At 38.7% G+C, this 21,043-nt stretch overlaps 1 protein-coding gene across 1 annotated transcript in view; it reads right to left on the reverse strand.

Moving 5' to 3' along the window:
* Positions 1–2,447: 2,447 nt before the first annotated feature.
* Positions 2,448–21,043, reverse strand: part of DPYD (dihydropyrimidine dehydrogenase) — a 342,314-nt gene continuing 323,718 nt past the window's right edge. Inside the window, exons 21-23 of the mRNA XM_010582763.1 lie at positions 16,274–16,417; positions 5,336–5,476; positions 2,448–2,628 (exon numbers count right to left, since the gene is read on the reverse strand). Coding sequence (XP_010581065.1) covers positions 2,458–2,628; positions 5,336–5,476; positions 16,274–16,417 — 456 coding nt within the window. The 3' untranslated portion in view covers positions 2,448–2,457. The remainder of the gene's footprint in view (positions 2,629–5,335; positions 5,477–16,273; positions 16,418–21,043) is intronic.

Consider the following 21,043-nt stretch of genomic DNA (forward strand, 5'->3'; position numbering starts at 1 on the left):
AAGAAACCTGCATAATATAACCCGTTATTCCTTCTTCGGTAAACAAATTATAGTCTTGATTATAATCTTGATTCACAAAGAATGCCTTTACTCCTCCAAAGATTACTTTATACCTACTTGGGAATACTGGACGTCCTGCAACTACTGATTATCCTAGGGAAAGCTCTAATTTTGCTGCTACGTTTTTGATGTACGTGTGCTTAGCTACTTAAATTAGATCTCCTGGCATTGTCCTGTATTTAAAAGAAGCCACACTACCAGATGTGATGCCTTCAGGATAGTAAGGTAATCAGGTCTGACGATGCAGCAACAAAAGACCTGGAGAAGCTGGCCAGTTCAGTGGCAGGTGACACACCGCCTCTCACCCTCAGGGTCCATGGTAGGTAGGATACAAAATAAGAAGTACATGGTAACAGCCTGGCAGAAGGTAGCTACTTTTCCTTGCATTTGCTAACTGAGAACATAAAATGTTACCTTCAGATGATCTGATTTTGATGTTTTTTTCTGCCCCACTTAAGGGCATGCTGCCTGTCAGCCAGCTCCTCCGAAGAGGTACAAGCGGTACGTGGTACAAACTTTGCCCCTAACATTCACAGACCAGCTCGTTCTTCTCGTGAGTCCTCTATAGCTCACATAAGAGAAGAAACTACCAGAAGACCAAGAGCTTTAAAGAAGTTCCAGGCAAATATTTTCTAAGCAGTACAACTACCTGTTCCTGTTTTCATCTGAGTGTGAAAAATCCACAATGATGAAGAGAAAAATTAAAGTACAAAGAGAAGGCTATTAGTGGAGACACTGGGCTTGAGCCTGCCAAGGGATCTCATCAAGCAAGCCCAAAGTGTCAGCAAAACAGTGTTGGTGGAGCAAGGATACTAAATGAAATGACACTTCAAAATGTTAGAGGGACACAGTGTACATATGTGTGCACGCAAGTGTGTGCGTGTGGGGAAGGGATGCAAAAGGAAGACAAGTCAAAGGCAGACAAAGAGGTGCCAGAGAGGGGCAAAGAGCATGCTACATTCTGCACTGTAGGCAATTAATGGAATAATGTACACATGAATTAACTCATTAATGATTCCTGGAGTGAATCTTAGAGATCATGAAAAACCACCTGACAAGGCTCTGCAAGAAAAATCTGTTTGGTAAATGGAAAAAAAACCCCAGAAACAAACCTAAGTCAGTTTCAACATTTATTTATAATTTGGTGCACGATTCATAAATCAAGAAACAAAAGTCAGGGTATATTTTTAATCAAAGTTTTGCTGATCACAATATAGGGTATAAGAAATTGAATTGATAGATCATTTATTATTATGATGAAACTAAAGGCTTTATATTCTTAAGTGGAGCAAAGCAGACAGCAATACGTTCATATTAGAAAGTTCTTCCTGTGAATGAAAAATGGATTAAAACTGAGATATTGTTTAGCAAGAAAGACAAATCTGTGTTTCTTTTTGGTTGTGAAACTATTATAACCATACATAACCAATAAGTATGAAGAATTGGCACTGGGGGAAATCATCTTGCCAGTTTGCCCTATGTGTCTGTATCTGGCAAACGCAGTCTGCAGGGTGTGTATTCCATTTGCACATAATCAGATCTCTGACCTGTAACGTGTACATTCTGGAGCTTTAATTGGCACAATTAAAAAGTTATTTAGAGGATGAGCTTGGAGCAAAAAATGTTGTCACATCTCAGAATCCTGAAATGCCTGGACTTCATAATAAGCTGGTTTAACTGTTTTTAGAGAGATGTTATGAGTGTTCACTGGGGGGGAAAAGTAACGATCAAGCTACCCATGCAACACACAAATCTGAAGAGTCCAGCATGTGTCAGTGCACAGCAAATTTATTCTATAAAGTGACTAGTGTGAGAAAGAATTAGAAAGGATTATAAAAAGACACTACCATATGCTGTAGTATTTGAAAGTGATTAATCCAGTTCTTAAATTCTATTTTAAACTCCCTTTCATTTCTTCCCATAGAAAAATAGAAACCATATTGCTTTGTTTGAACGCTATGTAGTTAATTACATCTTCTAAGAAACTCTTTTAAAACTAAATGTAATGTTTAATTACAAAATGCCTCCTTGAAAACAGTTAGCTTGCACATTGATTTGTAGTTCATCAAAAAATGCTTTCTTAATTATATTTACAGCCGGAAAATACACAGAGATTAAAGACTCTATAGAGAAGTTTTGAAATTACAGCATGAATTGTGAAGAGAAAGTTACACTTCAAATAGTGGACAACTGACAGCCATGACTGACTAATTGCTGCCTTTCTGTAATTTCAAAACTTAATTGTTGTAAAAAGAATAATTGGAAAACACAGTGTTCATTGTAACGGCTATCAATATTACATTTTTTTATAAGAGTAGATTTTCAAGGACTAATTAGAAAGCAAATCAATTGCATCAAACAAGTGTAAAGTTCACATTAGCTGTTGGACCGATCACCTCAACACGCGGGGTTCACGGCTAAGGGCAGCCCGCGCTTTGGTTCGTAAGGTGTTGTCCTGGAAACCATGCGGATGCAGTCGATAACAGGGCAGACGCTGAGACACAGGGTGCAGCCTGTACAGCTGTCAGTAACTGTGGGCAGGTGGGTTTCGGGATCAAACTGGATAGCCTGTGAACAGGAATAAACATTACTGATGTCACTCACAGAAAAGGTCAAAATTGCTCCCATTTTAGTGTCTGCATTTCCTGTGCTACAGCACTTGGAGACATCTTGGTGTCATTCTGCACTGCAGCTATAGCAACTGTTCAACTGGCAGGGAACAAAACAACCCCCACTCCTGACACTTTAAAATTAGAAATATGGGCCAAATTATACCTCACTGAAAGCTCATGGGTCACAAGGGCTGGTTACAAAAGGAGGAGTTTGGCCCATGATGTTTAAACTCCCAGAGGGATATTTCTAGTTCATGTGAAGGAAATATTTTGTAAGACAGCAATTTGCCAGGGTTATTGGTTCAGGGCAGACACCAGACCATGTCTGTACAGCTTCAGCACAACGCTGGCCACAGTGTGTTCTTTTGACTTTTATTTTCAGCACAGCATAAACAATCTAATTTAATGAATAGTAGAGAAAAACAGCATGCTGTGCCTTGTATGATTATTTTCCTTTGCAAATCTTTGAAAGGGATATCTGAGTTTTGGGCAGGCAGAGCTTGCTTTAGCTCTCACGTTTCCATGCAGTGAATCCTCATTACCAATTAGAGTGATAAGTGTATTTTAATGTGAAATAACAATTGAAGTCTCAATGAAATAAGCTCCTGGTATAATAGAAATGGCAATTAAAAGCAAAACCAAAAGCATCACACAACTGCAAAAGCTTCAATATCTAAGAAGCAAGCCTAGAAAAGTGAAAAATAAAAAAACCCCACTGAATATCTACTTTTAAGAGTCTTAGGAAGGAAAAATCAGGCCTGAAAGCTGAACTCTCACTTCTCTGCAAACAAGTGGTGGTGCCTTTGCAAATCTCCCTAACCACTGTTAGCAACTGGGGGAGCCTAGGGAGGAGATGGTTGGTACTAGGTCGGTGGTGCTGCAGGTTGGCTCCAAAGGCAGATTTGCCGCATTTGGGGTTTCACTACTAGGAAAGCACAGAAGTTACTGTAGCAACCCGCAAGGACATGAATGAAGTAGGTACTAACTGCCCTGAATCTAAAAGTTTTAGTTTAGCTTGAGCACAAAGAGAGCTTTGGTTTGTAAGTACTTAAGAAGGACTCCTTCCTCTCTCCCTAACAACAATGCACATCTTGAAAGGGAGTTCAAAGAGGGAGAGGAAGTCAGGACTACAGTGCTAGCTTTAAATTTAAAGGAAGGCTTTTCTATTGGAGTCCTACAAGGTGATAGATCTGTAGAGCAGTATGGATATTTTTGAAACAAAGAGAAGCACAAAGCAGATGCTATTTTGAAGGGGGGAGGTGTGATTTCTTTGCAATTAAGAATTGCTTTGCAATTCTTTGCAATTAATTTCTTTCCAATTTCCTTAATTAAGGAAAAGAACACTTTTTTTTGTGCTTAGAAAACCTCCTGGGGTTTTAAACTTTGGTTCTTTTGGTGCTGTTTTTTTTTTTCCAGCTATAGAAAAGAACGTTTTACTAAATACAAACGCAGTCTTTTGCTCTCCAAGGGCTACATCCTCACCTTCACTGGGAAATATGAGGGAAGGAGAAGAGGTGAAGATTGTAGTGTCACGAAGAAATTTAGACAGTTAAAAGGCTACTGCAGTAATCTAATCTGGTATAAATGCAGTATTAATTTTCTTGTATCAGTGGAAAAAACATGTCTACCTTTGCTCTGACACACTTGTTTTAATTGCAGGGGTTGATTTTACATGGGAAGACTTCTTTATTTGACTGTATGTGGTTAAATTCATCAGACCTACTATTGATTAGACTGAATTAAGGATAACAAAAGGTCATGGTTTTCAGAGGAAACTTGGTGCTCAGTTAAATATTTGTTTCTGACAAACTATTCTCGGACTGGGATGAATGGAAAAATTAATGTAGATATTATTGCTTGCTGCATATTGGATTCTATGGAGGTTATGCTAGACCATATTTTCGTTTTCTAAAAGAACATGAGTCCTCCTTTTTAGTGCAGACCAGTCCATCAGCTCCAGTGGACATGGCAAGGAATGGCAGGTAGAAATGCTGATACATTTCATACAACTGATGTTACCATACTGAGCAGAAATCAAGGAAATATTTTGCTGCAAACAGGAGCCCCTGCTCAAAATTTTACTATTTTCTGGTCACAATGATTTCTGCAAACTTCAACCTGCTGCTCTAAAGCCTGGCAGCTATCCTGGAGAAAGGATTTGTACCTCAATCAAGATCAAAACAGAAACCCACCTGCCTGAAACCTGAATTAGTTCAAGTTCAGTTACACTGATGGAACAAGGACTAGGTTTCTTAAAAAGCATTTGGCAATAAGAACAGCTTTTGTCTCCCCACATCCCCTTAGTGAGAAGGGATGCATTCTTCCCTTTCTCCCTCATGTACTTGAAAACCACGAAAGAACTGCATTTACTGCTATCCGACTTATGTCTCCTTCATTTTCTTCCTCTTAAAAAGAATCCCCCTTCCCACCTGCAGTTAGGGAGAGACTGGGAGAGTGACCTAGAGCAAGCCAGTGAGATGCTGTACACTCAGCAGGGCAGGCAGGGCTTGTGCGGCACAGCCTGGGAGCATGCTGGGGTTCGAATCCAATATTTTAGACATCTGTTTTTCCCACCTGCTCATTAACAGAAGGTGGATTCTTTCTTCCCAGCAGCAGAAAGATAACTCATTGTGCCTTTCTGCTAATTACAGCTGTGCTCTTACCTGGTAGCCAGAATCATTACAGGTCATGTAACATTTGCCACAGTTGATACACATTTCCTCGTCAATCAGAGCCACAACTTGCTCTGTGTTGCAGAGCTCACCATATGTTCCAATATACTGCAGTGCTTTTCCAATTACATCCTAGGGAAAAAAAAAGTTATCGACTCATTTAGAAGATACCTAAGCAGTTTTCTGTAGCTGCACAGGAGCACTCTCTAGTACTTTAATATGGAAGATTTGGCCATGCATTGTGATGACGTTTAGGATTTTTCCTATAAATTTCCAAGTTGCTGACCTTCATACCTCCTGTAAAATATGAAGAATGCTCCATACAGGCACATTTTGAATGTAGGCAGCACTAGAAGTATATATTTGTATATGAACACATTCTACAAATAGGTTACACATTTAGTACTTGATTTGAGTGTGCTATTGTTTTGCCATTATTGTGTGAAACTTCAAGGAACAAAATGGAGCACAAAACAGGAGTGACATGCTACAAACAGTCAGATCATCCTTGGTCATTTCTCATTAGCACAGATTTAAGAACTCACAGCAAGAAAAGAAAGGGGCACAATCAACTAAACTGACAGAAAGAACAATAACTGCTTTTCTCTCTTTAGTAAAATGTGCAAATGACATTATCATCAGTTTATTGCAAATATTGTACAGAAGCAAGCTGTGGGTCTAATCCTGCAAATCTTGATTCAGTTCTGTTAACTCCACAGGAAGGAATTTGTGGCATCAACCTAACACATCTGTGCTGCAAAAGTAAAGGTATATGGCAGGACAATGTATAGGTACGTACCACTAGAGGAAAACATTCCCTCTAAAAGAAGTTGTTGGGGACCTACCTGATGCAAACCGTTTCCACTTTACATCAAGGGAAACTGCACAGTTCAGTGGCAGTTCAGCTTCACTGAGTCAATGGGAGAGATGGGACAAGTCCCACGTCCTTTGAACTACAGCTATCCCTCAGTTAAAGTAGTTTAACTTGTGGAAGTATAGCATAGATTATGAACATGACTGCATTTTAAAAGATTCATCCTGTGGCACTGTATTGGTTGCCTGGATATTTTGTAAGTTTACTAAGCATTCTTCTACAACAGTTCCCATGTTGCAAAATAAGCTCGATTTTATGTGCAAGATTCTATATTGTTAAGATAAAGTTAGGCTTAGTAAATGAAGGTTATGTGATGCAACAATACATTTTACTTTTGCTTTAAAAAGGTGTATAACTGTTAAGTATTAGAGAAAACTCATTGAGTAATAGGAGAGCAGAACTGGCTTCAAAGCCATTCTACTGTAATAAACCAAGAAGTCTTTATGATTTTGATTACGGAATTTGATCCAAGTCAATTGAAAAATGCTCAGGATCAAGCCAAATACAAGACACAGAAAAGTCTGCCCAGAATGATAAGCTTCAAAGTGTTTACCTTTGGTCTTGCATCGCCAAGAAACATGATAAGGATTTCTTTTTGTATCCTGTTTCTCAATATTTTTTGAAGAAGCAATACTTACCTTATTCCTATCGGTCAAAAAAATTATTCAGAAATTATTAGCAACCATTTTAAGTGTGTAGTAGTACGCTATATTTAACCTGTATAATTTATAATCACATACAATGCTCTATATATTGTTTTCAATTCTCATTGCAGAAGAACTCGATTACAGTAACTTAAATTTTCATTGCATATCTTATTTTGGGCAGCCTTACTTTCAAACAAACTAAGCATCCCTAATTATTCCTATGCCACATCAGAGCAATAGGGTAATATGGCTTTATCAATGTTAGCTTTAAAGGAAAGCTCTGCTACATGAATTAAATGCAAAAATGGGTCCAACCTTGTCTTCCTGAGCCTGCTGAGAACTTGCAACAGCTCTGCTTCCTGAATGAATGAGTCCCATTCATCTCAGTGAAGTTTGAACTTTGAGACCTACCTGGGCTTCAGCACTGAAATTACAATAGTATCTTTATGCAATAAGAGAAATTTATTTGTTCACTGGATGCAGTGGTAGGAACTATGAAGTTGCTCTTAATGACTGCTGAGGTAGGAAATTCAACCATATCCTAAGCCCAGGAAGAAGGACAGGGAAACTGTACTGTTTTCTTGTTCCAAAAACACTCAAATGTTTTCTCTCTGCCAAACACCTAAGCTGCTGACATGTGAAATACCTTGGTTGCATTCATTCAAAGCTAAAAGCCTTCCAGTTCTTCTCAGCTACATGCAGAGAACATTAATGCTCTTCCAGCATAAAACAGCTAGGCATATTGCTAAAGGCAGCATGATGAGTGTGGACAGATGACTGTAAGTGAGCAAGTTATCACAGCTTAATGAGTTAGCACTCATCAATAGAGCTGTGCAAGCTGATTATGTGCATGGTCCAAATTCACTGCAAATTTGAAGTAAAATCTGTTTGCTTAAACCACTGTAAAAGGTTGATTAACTACTATGAAAGTGGTTTAGCTAATACTTTTTACTTTGGTATTGCAAAGGACTAGACTTGAACACACAGCCCTTTAATGTGCCTCCACTGATGAGTTACAGTAACTAACTCAATCAAATATAATCTCTTAGGAACTGCTCACACCCCTGTATTTTCATTTCCATGTCTTACTCAGAAAAGTTCATGGATTTACTGGGAATTGCTCAGCAGTTTTTAGGTTGCTACAGTTCTCAGGTTTCTGCAGTCTTTATCAGTTGAAAAATTGTAGTTTTAGAATTCAGCTCCAGCTTGTTTCAAGTCTCATATAGGCTTGTCTGTATCAAACCTGTTACAGGTTTCAAAATACATGTGTCTGTGTGTGATCTACTGCCCCCAGCAATACTAAGTATCCTATAAGCCGCTCTTGTGTAGTACCCCAAACATTCCACTATATGCCACAAATGCACTTGTCATCTGCAAGTACTGGTCTGTGTCCTGAAGAATTTGAAGAAATTATGTAAAACCTGTACAATATACAATGAAGTAGCTTTCCACTGCCTGCTCATGTTGTAAAAGTATCAACATGGGGAGATTCCTGATAGCGAAGGGCTTTTTCACCTAACAAAAGCAGACTTTACAGAGCACAGGTAATTAACAATTTTCTCAGGGAGGTTCTGGATTCACATTTGTATTCTTTAAATATCGTTTGGATGTTAACAAAACCCACAAAGCTCAAGCAGGTTGCAGAGATGGGATACTCAAATAATCATGGGATGGAGGGCCTTGCTTATGAGAGAGGACAAAAAGAGCCTAACAAGATGTTTAGCCTAGGAAGATGAAGGCAGAGCAGGAATATGACGTCTCTTTATGTATACATCAGGGAGGGAAAGAGCTATTTAAGTTAAATGACAATGTTGGCATAAGAATACATGATTATAAGCCAGCCATGAATAAATTTAAAGCTGGAAATTAGAAAAGGCTTTTTAAATGAAAAAGGAGTGAGGTGGTTAATGGCCTTCCAGAGAAGCAGCTGGGGGACAGGAGGAAGACAGTGCAAGGTTTAGGATAGCATGAGATAGCTCGGGAAATGGTTGCTTAGAAGAACATGATCAAAATAGATTTTTCCAGCTACAAACTTACAAAGGGAATAACAAAAACAATGCATATGATACGGTGATTTCTGAATTTGTAACCAAGTCTCACTTCTCACAGCTCACAAAATATACTTTTGGGGACTTAGAGTCCCAAACAGGGAGGATGATGGCATTTTAGAGGCCTGAAAGTGATTTCAAAAGACTGTGTCAATGATTTACTGTTCATTTACACTCCTGGGTGTTGTGTATTTTAATCACTTCTTTCTCTCAAGCAAAAACTGTATTTTTATTCATTTGCAAAGTTTAAAGACTTTATTGACTAAAAAAGCAATGGTACTTAAAAGATGTTTTGCAGGTGCAGTCCTTTACAGCATCTCAAGCTATCTCAGAGCTTCTTGTTTCCATCAAATCATAAATGTTTGGAACAAAATAAACAGTGCAGCAAGAAATAATCAGCTTTCACTGTTTAAAGTGCAGTTTCACTCCAAAAAGCAACCGTCTAAAATGGCACTATGGGATTCCACACTTGGTATATCTCAATGGCGTCCGGATCAAATTTGCACTGTTTACAGTATAATGGTATATTTGCCAACTGCCAGATCTGCAAACAGAAGCCAGGTTCTGGAAGTCAAGCTGTGTTCTTTCTGGCTGATGCATTACCAGCAGCAATAAGAAAAAAAAAACAACAAAAACCAAACCTGGAAGGTAAATTTTGTCCTAAGTTACACCTTTGCAATCTCAGGGACCTAGAGTGCTTCTTTTTATTACTGCTGTGCTGTCCCACTCTTCTCAACAAAAGTGTACTGAACAAACTGGGAGAGGAATGTAGTCCTGCAACTGGAACTGGCAGGGAATTCAGTTGCTATGGAGAGAATCAGAGCAGAATCCATTAGTTTTATGTTACTAATGAGTACAGAAAAAAAATTCATTTTGTCACTAAGCTAGGCAGATGTGATTTTGAGTATACACAAGGAGCAGATCTGTTCAGTAGGATATTATTTTAGCAATGCTATTTTTATTACTATAGCTGCATTTTTAATGTTAATATATCAAACATTGTATGGTGATTAGTTTTTAATTAGCCATCATATTAGTAAACCTGCATTTGTAAATACAATTCATGCTTCAGGTATGGCTCCTTGTAGACCTGCTGTGTCCATCTTCATACAGACCACACTTTAAAAAGCCATACTGTGCTCTAGAGATGGTGATCATCACAGGCCTCTCATTAGATCATTAGAAAGCCATACACAGTGCAGGTACTGCATCTCACATAGCAAGTTCAAAGGGAACACACATGCATGTCCTCTTATTGCACTTTTTGAGTCACCATAAGACACTTTGCATGTCACACCGTGTTCAGGAGAAAGGTTCAATGACAAGGAACTTTGTGCACTTGAAGCTGACAGCAACAGCAGGTAAGAAAAGCAAGGTAATCTTTAGATTACCAGAAGTAGAGGTCTACCTGTTGACAGTTGGACTCGATGATCTTAAAGGTCTTTTCCATCCTAAACGATTCTATGATTCTATGAATAGCAGCCTGACCTAAGGACAGGCCTCAACCTCAGTTTTCAGGTCTCCGAGGGACCATGACACAAATGCTGAAGTTGATTCACCACCAAGTAATATAAAAAACTCCTAACAAGCATCTGACATTTATATAGCAAAGTTGTGTGCTTGATCCCAAGTACTCTATCTGTTCATTATTATTTATGGGGTGTTTGGGCAGTTCTCAGGATTCAATAGGTTGTGAAAGAACAAGGGGCTGTGCAGAAGTGCCCTCACTAGGATACAGGGAGAGCACAGGAAGGGGATGAAATGTTGCAAAGAAAGTAAATTACTCTCTGTACCAGTGTTTATCTCCATTAGGGAGATACCTGCCTTCCACCTGTTCTTTTTTGGTAATAAAGGTGAGGTACTGTCAGAGAGAGAGAGATGAAGAAATGTTGGGAAAAAAATTATGGATTAAAGAAGAAAAAGTCATCAGAATCTGAGGGTACATCACCAAGGTCAACTTACAGTAAAGTGGCTAACAAAAATATGTAATCTCATTAAAACTAACTTTACTTTGGAAGATTACAGATGCTTTGCCAATAGTTAAAAAGGTTGTTAAATGTGCTCTGGGATTTAGGGACCTCTAACCCTTGTTTCAGTAAAGCAAGTAAAACAGTTGCAGTATTAGCTAAAGAGCGACTTACAAAATAACTCAAATGAATCTTTACTACATAATTCAATATGGCTTCTCTAATGAAAATTATGCCTCGTGAATCTATCAGCATTCTTTATGAAGGCTGTGAGGCAATAAATACAAAAAAAACCAACTGGTAAATTTTATGTTTCTATAGGCCTCTGACACAGGCCTGACACAACAGAGTTCTGAAATTAAGTAGCTGTGAAGTGGGATTGCAAGTTGGCTGAACAAAGGAAAAATAAAGAGCTGGAATACAATGATCAATGTTCAGAAAAGGCAAAGTATTAACAGAGCAAAGGGTCTCAATTTTCTGGTTTAGATATGATGCTGTCTAATATGCTTGAGTGTGTTTCAGAAAAAGATTTGAACCAGAATATAGAGTTGATACAGATTTTACTTTAAACTAAATTAAAGAAAACCCAAGGAACTTCATAGGTATTTTATAAAACTAGATGAACAGGTACTATTACAGTGAAAAAATGCAGTTTGATGAACAGCATATCAAAATAAGTAACTTTTGCTGCTCTTGCCAACAGATACATTCTAGACAAGAGAAAGCTGCAAGAGAAAATGCAGTAGGAAACACCATGGACAGCTCTCGAAAACTTCTGCTTGATGTGCTGTCCTGACAAGAGACAAGCAAACTAGCAAGATGTTAAGATACTGTAGTGCTGTTATATTAATCAGCCATGATCTGGAATACAGAGTCATTCCAGTTTTACATACAGTAGCACAGTGCCCTTCCTCTTACAGGCTGCTAGTGCAATGGCAGCCTTGCAGAAGGATCTAGACAGATTGGAGCATTGGGCAATGATTACTGGCATGAAATGTAACAAGTCCAAATGCCAGATTCTGCATCTAGGATGGAGTAACGCTGGGCACAAGTATAAACTGGGAGAGGAGTGGCTGCAGACCAGTGCTGCAGAAAAGGATCTGGGGGTGCTGGTCGACAGCAGACTCAATAGGAGTCAGCAGTGTGCCCTGGCAGCCAAGAGGGCAAACCGCATCCTGGGGCACATCAAACACAGCATAACCAGCTGGTCAAAAGAGGTGATTATCCCACTGTATTCAGCACTGGTGTGGCCTCACCTTCAATACTGTGTGCAGTTCTGGGCCCCACAATTTAAGAAGGATGTTAAAGTACTCGAATACATCCAGAGGAGGACAACAAAGCTGGTGAAAAGGCTGGAAGGAATGTCCTATGAGGAGCAGCTAATGACTCTGGGTCTCTCTGGTTTGGAGAAAAGGAGGCTGAGGGGTGGCCTCATTGCTCTCTACAACTTCCTGAGGAGGGGAGATGGAGAGGGAGGTGCTCATCTCTTCTCCCTGTTATCCAGTGATAGGATGCATGGGAATGGTTCAAAGCTGCACCAGGGTAGGTTTAGACTGGACATTAGGAAACATTTCTTTACCAAAAGGGTGGTCAAACACTGGAACAGCTTCCTAGAGAGGTGGTCGGTGCCCCAAGCCTGTCAGTGCCTTAAAAAGAGGCATTTGGACAATGCCCTTAATAATAGGCTTTAACTTTTGGTCAGCCCTGGAGTGGTCAGGCAGTTGGACTAGATCATCGTTGTAGGTCCCTTCCAAATGCAACTGTTCTATTCTATTATATTCTATTGCAGAACCACTTGAGGCAGTCCTTCTACAGTCAGAGCGGGGAGGGAAAGAGGGGGTTTGGACTCTAGGATTTCTCCCCATATCAGAAGACTAGCTTAAATTTGCTTAAACTGTCACATGTAATGAGAATATTTTCTGAGGTACTGTGATAGAGAAGGGGTCATTATGGGCTACTGCAGGGGAGATTATTGCTGTGATTCATGTTGGAGCAAATACTTGGGAGAAGCAGACTTAGAGTCCTATAAATTATGTGAAACACATGCACAGTTCCACCTGAAATATGCAACAGCTCCATGTTTACGGTGAAGATTACAATATGGTCTTTTCCAGGCAGGCAAACACAAGCTAAAACTACTCATGGTGAACGACCCAGATACATGCTAGGAAGGATCCAAATGGTACACTGTTATGGCATAATAGTGCTGTGCCTAGATCAATATTCCTCACCTCTCAAGGGGATTTTATAGATTAAGCACAGCACTGGACTAAATGTGGCTAGATACCTCCCAAGGTGCTGGCTTCCAGCTGGGTGCTTACAGCATCAGCATAAAAAGACTTGCATATATATAAAGATATCTGTACACACAAAGGTGAAAAATAGTTCGAACATGAGGAATTTAAGCTTGAGGATCTCTATGGATATTTTTCCTACAGGTGGAACAACATGTCATGCCCTAGCTAAGCTGACAAACAGAGCTATGCCAGAATGTTTAAACTACCAAACAGGACAATCTCTACAGCAAGACTTGTGGAGTAAAAAACTGAAGAAATAAATAAGCAGATAAATGGTGACCCAATATTATGGTATAGACCCTGAAGGACAAAGAACTAAATTATTAGGAAAAAAACACAGGGAAGTATAAGGAAAGAAAGTAATAAGGAGGTAACCTGAGGTAGGCAAATACATGTGTGGGAGCTGTACAAAAATGCAACTGAAAAGAAAAGATCCAGGGCACATATCCACATATGGCAGAAATTCTGATATTACAGACAAGTGAGAAAAGAAGAAACAACTCTGCTGAATATCAAAGTATGCAGTTCCAATTAATATTGAAAAAAAGAGAAAATAAAGAGAAAAGCCATGGGAAAAGCCATCCAAAAATTAAATTAGATTTTGGATAATCACAGAGGGTTTTTAAATCTATAAAAAAAGTCATTTTGGCAGCATGTGGAATTTAAACAAATGTTGGAATTTACATATCACCAACCCAACAGCCAATTAGACAGATGAAGGAGTTCTGGGCAGGCATGAGGAAATTTGCAGCAACCCTCCAAAAATACAACCAGCCAAAGCAGGGGTCATAGGTCTTTCAAGCACAGCTACCTCTCAGGTCTGATCAGTTTTCAAGCATACCTCTTCACTGCTCCAGAGAACTAGAGTTAGGCTGGGACTAGCTATAAGAGCTGACCATTCCCACCCCTGATACCCTAGTCTGAACTAACAGAACATATTCTCTCCTCTGTCTAGAGGGTCATCCAAGACAGAACTGCTAGGAGATGGTCTGGGATTTTAATTCCAAATGTGAATAATTCTTGGACAGTTACAAATAAATCACTCAAGTCTGAGCTCCTCTGCCTCTCTTCTCTTGAGAATTTCTGATCAGGGAAGGGTATCAGGTAAGTCGCCTTTTTTCATTAAGCTTCACTCAGCTTCCTTAATGTGTATTCTGAATCTTCCTGGCAGATTTTTCTCCACAATATAACAATAGATGGATCTATTAATAATAAACTTTATTAAAATCTTCCTTTGTAGTGGCAAGTTCCCTACTTCAAGAAAAACACAGGTATTTTCCTATGTCTTAGTGGGCATTTCTCATTGCTGTTTTTTCTCATTATGGTTAAAATATTCCCTTCTAAAGAGATGGTCAGACTGAAAGACTGTCTGGAATCAGCTTTGGTGTTTCCTACTTTCTTCTAATTGCTTCAGTCTTTTTCAGTTTCGTTTAAATGAAGGTGTGAGAAAGATGCTAACCCGATTTCTCTGGCTGAGAAGCTCTGCACAGACACCACATAGAAGTATTCAAAGTCTTTATAAACAGAAGTTTTTGTTTTGGGGAACTAATTTTCCTCTTCCCTGCAGTAGGGCCTCTTTTGTTCTTTTTAATCTATCTCCTACTACTTGGTTCTTTTTTGCTTTTGTACTTGGAGTTAGGCTTGATAAATTATTGACCTCATCTTTTTATTTATGTTTTTTCAAGTTTTTATGTCTGTTTTTTTCTCTTGCTAAACTATTTCCTTCATTCAGTTTATTTGCTTTTGGATAGCATCAGTTTTTTGGTTTTCTGCTGTTTTCAGAAGCAAGCTATCTCATTGAAAATGCAGTTATTGGCTGTTGCTTCTTCTTTCTCTTTTTCCCTACATCAATACTCTCCCTGCAAAGAGAACAGAACCATAAAACCTCTGAGGTCAAGTAGGCTTTGAAAATGCTCATCATAGTGGGAAAAAGAGAGAGTAGATTGCTGTTCTTTGAAACTTTTTGTGTACATGAAGAAGGGAATCTCAGCACAAGAGGAGGGGAGTGATTTTCAATAGTGTGACATAAACCAAAATAAGCAGTCCAAAAAACTGAGAGGGGTCTACAGAAGTGGCAAACTAACTTAGACAGAAAGATAACTCAAAATTTCTCCTTGGCTGGTTTTGCAGTTCTGCCAGTTAGCTTGGAATACTGCATATGTTGGTAAACTGGGAATTATGTGTTACTTTGAGCCAGTGCTTGTATTGTATTTTATGTTTGGCCTTATTTTTGCAAGAATTCTTACAGGTCTGACCATACAGTGAAAGTTACCTATCTGTAGATATCTGATATTCTCACATATATGAGGAAGACAGTCAACAAACCTAACAGATAAAATTTTCACACTGCTTTATAAAAGGCCCTACATGAGAATCCTGATTTAAAAAAAAAAAAATTGCCTGCTTCTCTTTCCTATTCAGACATGAAGTTAAAGTAAGGTCTAAAGTGAATACCCAGAATAATAAGCTTCTGAAGTTTCATTTTATTGACATTTATTGTCTACCTAAGGGAAGGGAAAAGCTCCAATGTATGGATTATGCAGTAGATGGGGTCACCGGTTTTATTTTCACTTTGACATTTACTCATTGTAGATGGTGGATCAGCTACTTAGACAAACATTCTCCAGCTTTAAAAGTTCAGTCTGAAAACCTATGACACAGCTTTCATATGTACTGCACACCAACCTTTTCCATTGATCCTACATGAAAGATGGAGGTATTTAGCACATCGCAAGTAATCAAAAGGTATCATGCAAAACTGAGCTCATACTGTACCATTCAAACTGCAAGAAATTCTTAACAGTTCTACTTTGTTCTTCAAGTCATTACACATGTCTTGTTCTACAATTACCATTCCATTGCCTGAATAACTTCATTTTGAAAAATGACATTAGGGAAATACCTATACATGTACATCACAAATCATTTCCCATTGATTTTGGTTAAAAGCTAGAAAGTCTGCATAAATAGTTGTCTTTGATGCCCTCTAACAAGCTTAAAAGCAGTAATAACCAACTCAAACTGCTAGAAATGACTGTGCATGTCAACTGCCTGATGGCTGATCATTTCTTATGCGTAAGCATGTATTTTTGTTACCTTGATTGCTGGAATGGGCTTCTTCGGAAAGAAATGCTTTTTCTCGGGAAGCGCAGCAGCAATGCTCTGTTCCTTTAGTTTAAGCTTGTTCTCAGCTATTATCTTTTTGCGTTGTTCCAGGTAAGGCCCAAAACTGGGTAGTTTCTGAAACAAAAATCAGGAAACATGATTATGCTTAATGAGCAGGTGGAGCAAAAAGGTGAGTCCGATCCCACGGGCAAGATCCTAAGTCCTTGCTGAGTGTGACTTGCTTCTTATTCAGGAAGTTGAAATTGGTATCAGTGAGACTGTACCAGAGAGAGAAGTGAATAAAAATCAAATATGAACTTCAGGATCTGACTTGAAAATATATATTGAATATTAAAATATTAATATACCACAGCAGAAAAATAGCTGAATTGCAGGTCAGCATCCAACGGTCTTCTATTTCCCCATTGCATACTTGCTTATATAAACAAATGTATCATGTTAAATAATTCAAATGTGTAACTTTATTTCTATGGTATGCAGAAAGGTATCGTGAAACTATCAGTTTACTTAGAAGGGTTCCACCAGTGTTTAAGATTATTTGTATGGATATCTGAATATATCGATATACATTGTTAAAGCTTACAAACATGTATTTTGCATTCTGATAACAGAAGGCTGTCTTGACCTGTCAAAGTAAGGCTAACAAACAACAAATGAACTGAAACACATTCTAATCTCCTAATCTACCTCTATGTCCCACTTGCAGTCTTTTCTGCAACATTTAATCCCTGAACCTAATTAAGCAAACTCTAGAGGAAGATTTCACTGAATAGCAAAACTCATGTCTCACCCAAGAACATGAAAGTGCTGGTTCAGATTTCATAAAACACCCAGCCTCCTGAAAGAAGAAGTCCCTTTGCTTACCTAGCAGAGATATGGACAACTTGTAGTGTGCCACAATCACAGATTTAGGTGAATGAAAAATGGTAGAAAGTATGGATTTTTGCTTGATGCAAAAGACCATGCCCTTCCTCCCCTGAAACTAGTTCCTTATTCTGCAAAAGTATTTTATCTGCAGTACTGCAGAAACTAGCAGGTAGTAACAGGGGATACATAGCCTCAGCAGTCGCTAGCATTAATTCACGCTAATAATACAACCTCAAAGAGCATATCGAACAAGATACAGTACTGCTGTGGTTATCAATTTTTTAAGAAGGAATTTCAATGTGAATTTTAAAACCACAATTATTTAAAAATTTAGACATTATTATTTTTTAAAATGAAGTAAATCCAGAAGAGGTTACCCTGCTCTTCTGCTAATCCTTAGGAGAAAAATTCCTCAATGAGCTCTGTCAGTCACAATACCCAACCTTGGGACCTCAAGCTTCTTGTTATGACAAATAAAAGCTTTCTTGGCTGCTAGGTTTTTGGCACTCTGAACATAGAGCCAGAAGGTGAGGTCCTTGAAATGCTTCCCTGCTTCCGAGACTTGGTTTGTGGCCTCAACACATTTTTCACTTTAAGTCAGAACAAGACTTGCAGTCTCATGGTGCTCTCCAGAGGAGGTGCCCTCCTGCAGCCTGAGACTGAGCCGTACTCTGGGACAAAGCCTCAACCTAGGCAAACGCAAGAGGAGAACTGTGGGGGATGTTGCAGATCCCATCTGTCCCAAATCTAGATGAGGCCTGACTTTGCCCACCAGCAAAGGGCTCTTGTTTTGTCTGTTCAATAGGAACTTTGTTCCTGAATGTCATGTTCAAGGGCTTCCTTATAGACATCAAACAAACTTTCCTTTCTATGCAGTTGCCATACATGATCCTGGAAAGGAAATGCTCTAGGATGTCTTAAAATAAGGCTTTAAATATTACTGCGAACAGCGGTAAGGTAGTGGCTTTACATACCAAAGTCAAATAAGACAGCAAAACCAGAATTGGTTTAAACAGGAAAATGACTAGAAGGGAGAATTTCTCTAATTTCAATCTAATCAATAAGCTCTAAAGCACACACAGGGAGACTCAATTCTTTATATGACTTTAAGAAAGCCTAAGACTTTTAGCAAAAATCTAAAAAAATATAAATTTTGGTAAAAAGTGTTCTTGTACATCTGCTAGGCTGCATCAATTAGAAATACATTTTGACTACGAATAAGTAGTAGCTGTGTCACTGAGAAACTTTTCTTTCTCCATTAATTTATGTGCTGATGCCAACAAATTTGGGCTGGAGAGGGCAGGAGACCTGATGACAAAGCATTTTTGGACTCTTCCCTGTCTGGCCAGGAATTGAATTGCTGACTTTCAGAGTAGGTAGCAAAGCTAATTTTGCTGAGGTTTTAACTGAAATAGTAGAGAGATGAGACAGTTGTTCATGGCTTGACTGATTGAAGATCATCTTTGGGAAGAATAGCCAAATCTTTGCAGAATAAATAATTTACTTTTCTGTTCTCTTAAGGTGTGCCCAATCTCCTAATTTCTACAGACAGAAATACCGAGTATATTGAAATGAAATTGGTGATCTAAGGAAAAGTGTAGAAAAATAATTCATTTTTGTGTATGGGTGAAGAGCAAATTACAAAGGCAATTAATTAAGTTTTGAAGTTGTGAGATGGAAGTATTTAGATTTTTACATCTAACGTAGCTGCTAGCTGGAATGTACAGCAGACATTTTTAAAAGTGTGCAATGCCATCAGTACCATAATACAGATGTTTTGACATGCATGCAGTTAAATTAAACAATCTGTATCTTTTAAAAATAAATGAAACGATGATTAATCTAGAAAACTAACATCCAACCTTAGTCTTTCCTGTGCATTGCTGTTTTTTCATCAAGAAACTGATTAAGTGCAATTTGAACTAATTAAGGAAACACCTAGATCTTAGTCCAGACTTGGGCATACACAATGAGCTTCCACTGATTTAACAGAAGGTCACTGTGTGCCCATACAAATGGACTGGTTATTTTGTGTTTGGAGTCTAGTAGTTCACAAGCAGCCAAGCCAAATTTCATCAAACAACACTGAAAACCAGCAATCTTTTCTTTAACAATAAATAATACATGAATATGCAGCCTCAGGAGCTTAGGAAGGACTTATTGATGGTTCCCCTTATAAGTAATGCACAGATATAGGGAACAGTGATGAGACTGCTTATTGTTCAGAGCTGTGGTTTCAGACATTTTGGAGTCAAAGGCCATATGAAATGGCAAACAATATTTTAATGAAGTGAGTTACTGGATATAGCAGAAGCGGAAACATGTTAAAATAACTGCTGAAGAGATGGATATTTAAGAGAGTTTAAAACTAAATCACATCTAATCATTGTAGGGGTTATGGGGGATTTAATAGCACAATTCCCAATGAAAGCACAAGCACAGAACTTGGTGAGTTTAACTCTGTTTGCTTTTGAAATCTTGCTACAGTACTTTTTAAAAAATTTCTAGATATTCCAATGTCACTAAACTCTCCATACACAGATATCTTTGTCATATCAACATCTGCCTAGAAAAAAGCAATTAACATGATCAATATGTGGATCATAGCAAGTGCTGAGAAGATTGCAACAAGCAGAGTAATTAGGTAATTCTTGTCTACTTACATACCTGTATCAGTGATGCCTATAGCTGCATTATTTGTATCCATCTGTCTCTATATAGCCATAATTCAATGTGTTTCTATTCTATGAAGATCAAGGCCAAAATAAATGTATTAAGTGCTATTATTTCATTGTTTATAATTGCATTATTACTGAACTGGAAGCTTGAAATATTGTGCTGAAGTACTTTACAGAAAGAAAGGAAAAATCAAAATTCTGCTCCCCTCCTCCCACCAGGACTTCCAAAAGCTGCCCTTTAACTGATGAACTGTATAAATCTCCAGCAACATTGTGATTTTTGTTTCAGTAGTTTCTCCAGGGATTCATCACTGATGAATTTGTTCTTACTAGAAAAGCTAAATCCTACTCATTTAAAGATAACAGTATCTTCCACTAAAACTGTCTCTATCCAGATATAAAAAAGCATTACCCTGCCAATAGAGAACTGACAACATAATGAATCAACAATGAAACCTTAAGCCAGGAAAGCTTTAAGGTGAATAAGTCTGTTTTGATTATAATTTATTCATGGATCAATCTAAAGGTAATTGAGCATATTATGAACTTAAAAAGGTGCTTCTTTCCTAATGGTAAAAAGTAGAGAGAATCCTCCACTTCAGATTGCTGCAATTTTTATGGGCACAGCAGCAAGTAGCCTAACTGGTGGAACAGGCTAGTGAACAGGGCAGTGCAATATACATCAGATGACCCAGACTTTATTTCTAACTTTGAAACTGATCTGCTCCTTATTCTGGGGAAGTCCACATACGGCTCCATGATGCAGTCATGCGTTGCTTATTTGGGAGCTGTCTCCTACTAAGGGGCTGGGTGCTATCTAATGTTAGAAGACCCAGACTTCAGCTGACACAGTGTATTGGGTTTGTGTGGCAAGGTTTTGGTAGCAGAGGGACTACAGGGGTGGCTGCTGTGAGAAGGTGCTAGAAGCTTCGCCTGTGTCTGATTGATAGAGCCAATGCCAGCCAGCTCCAAGACACAGCTGCTGCTGGCTGAGGCCAAGCCCATCATCGACAGTGGTAGTGCCTCTGGGATAATGTATTCCAGAAGGGGGAATGAAAGAACTGTGGAACTGCAGCTGGAGAGAGGAGTGAGAATATGTGCAAGAAACAACCCTGCAGACCCCAAGGTCAGTGAAGAAGGAGGGGGAGGAGGTGCTCCAGGTGCTGGAGCAGAGATTCCCCTGCAGCCCATGGGG

Source organism: Haliaeetus leucocephalus, unplaced genomic scaffold (genome assembly GCF_000737465.1).
Source record: "Haliaeetus leucocephalus isolate CR32 unplaced genomic scaffold, Haliaeetus_leucocephalus-4.0 Scaffold848, whole genome shotgun sequence".
In the NCBI taxonomy this organism is placed as follows: domain Eukaryota; kingdom Metazoa; phylum Chordata; class Aves; order Accipitriformes; family Accipitridae; genus Haliaeetus; species Haliaeetus leucocephalus.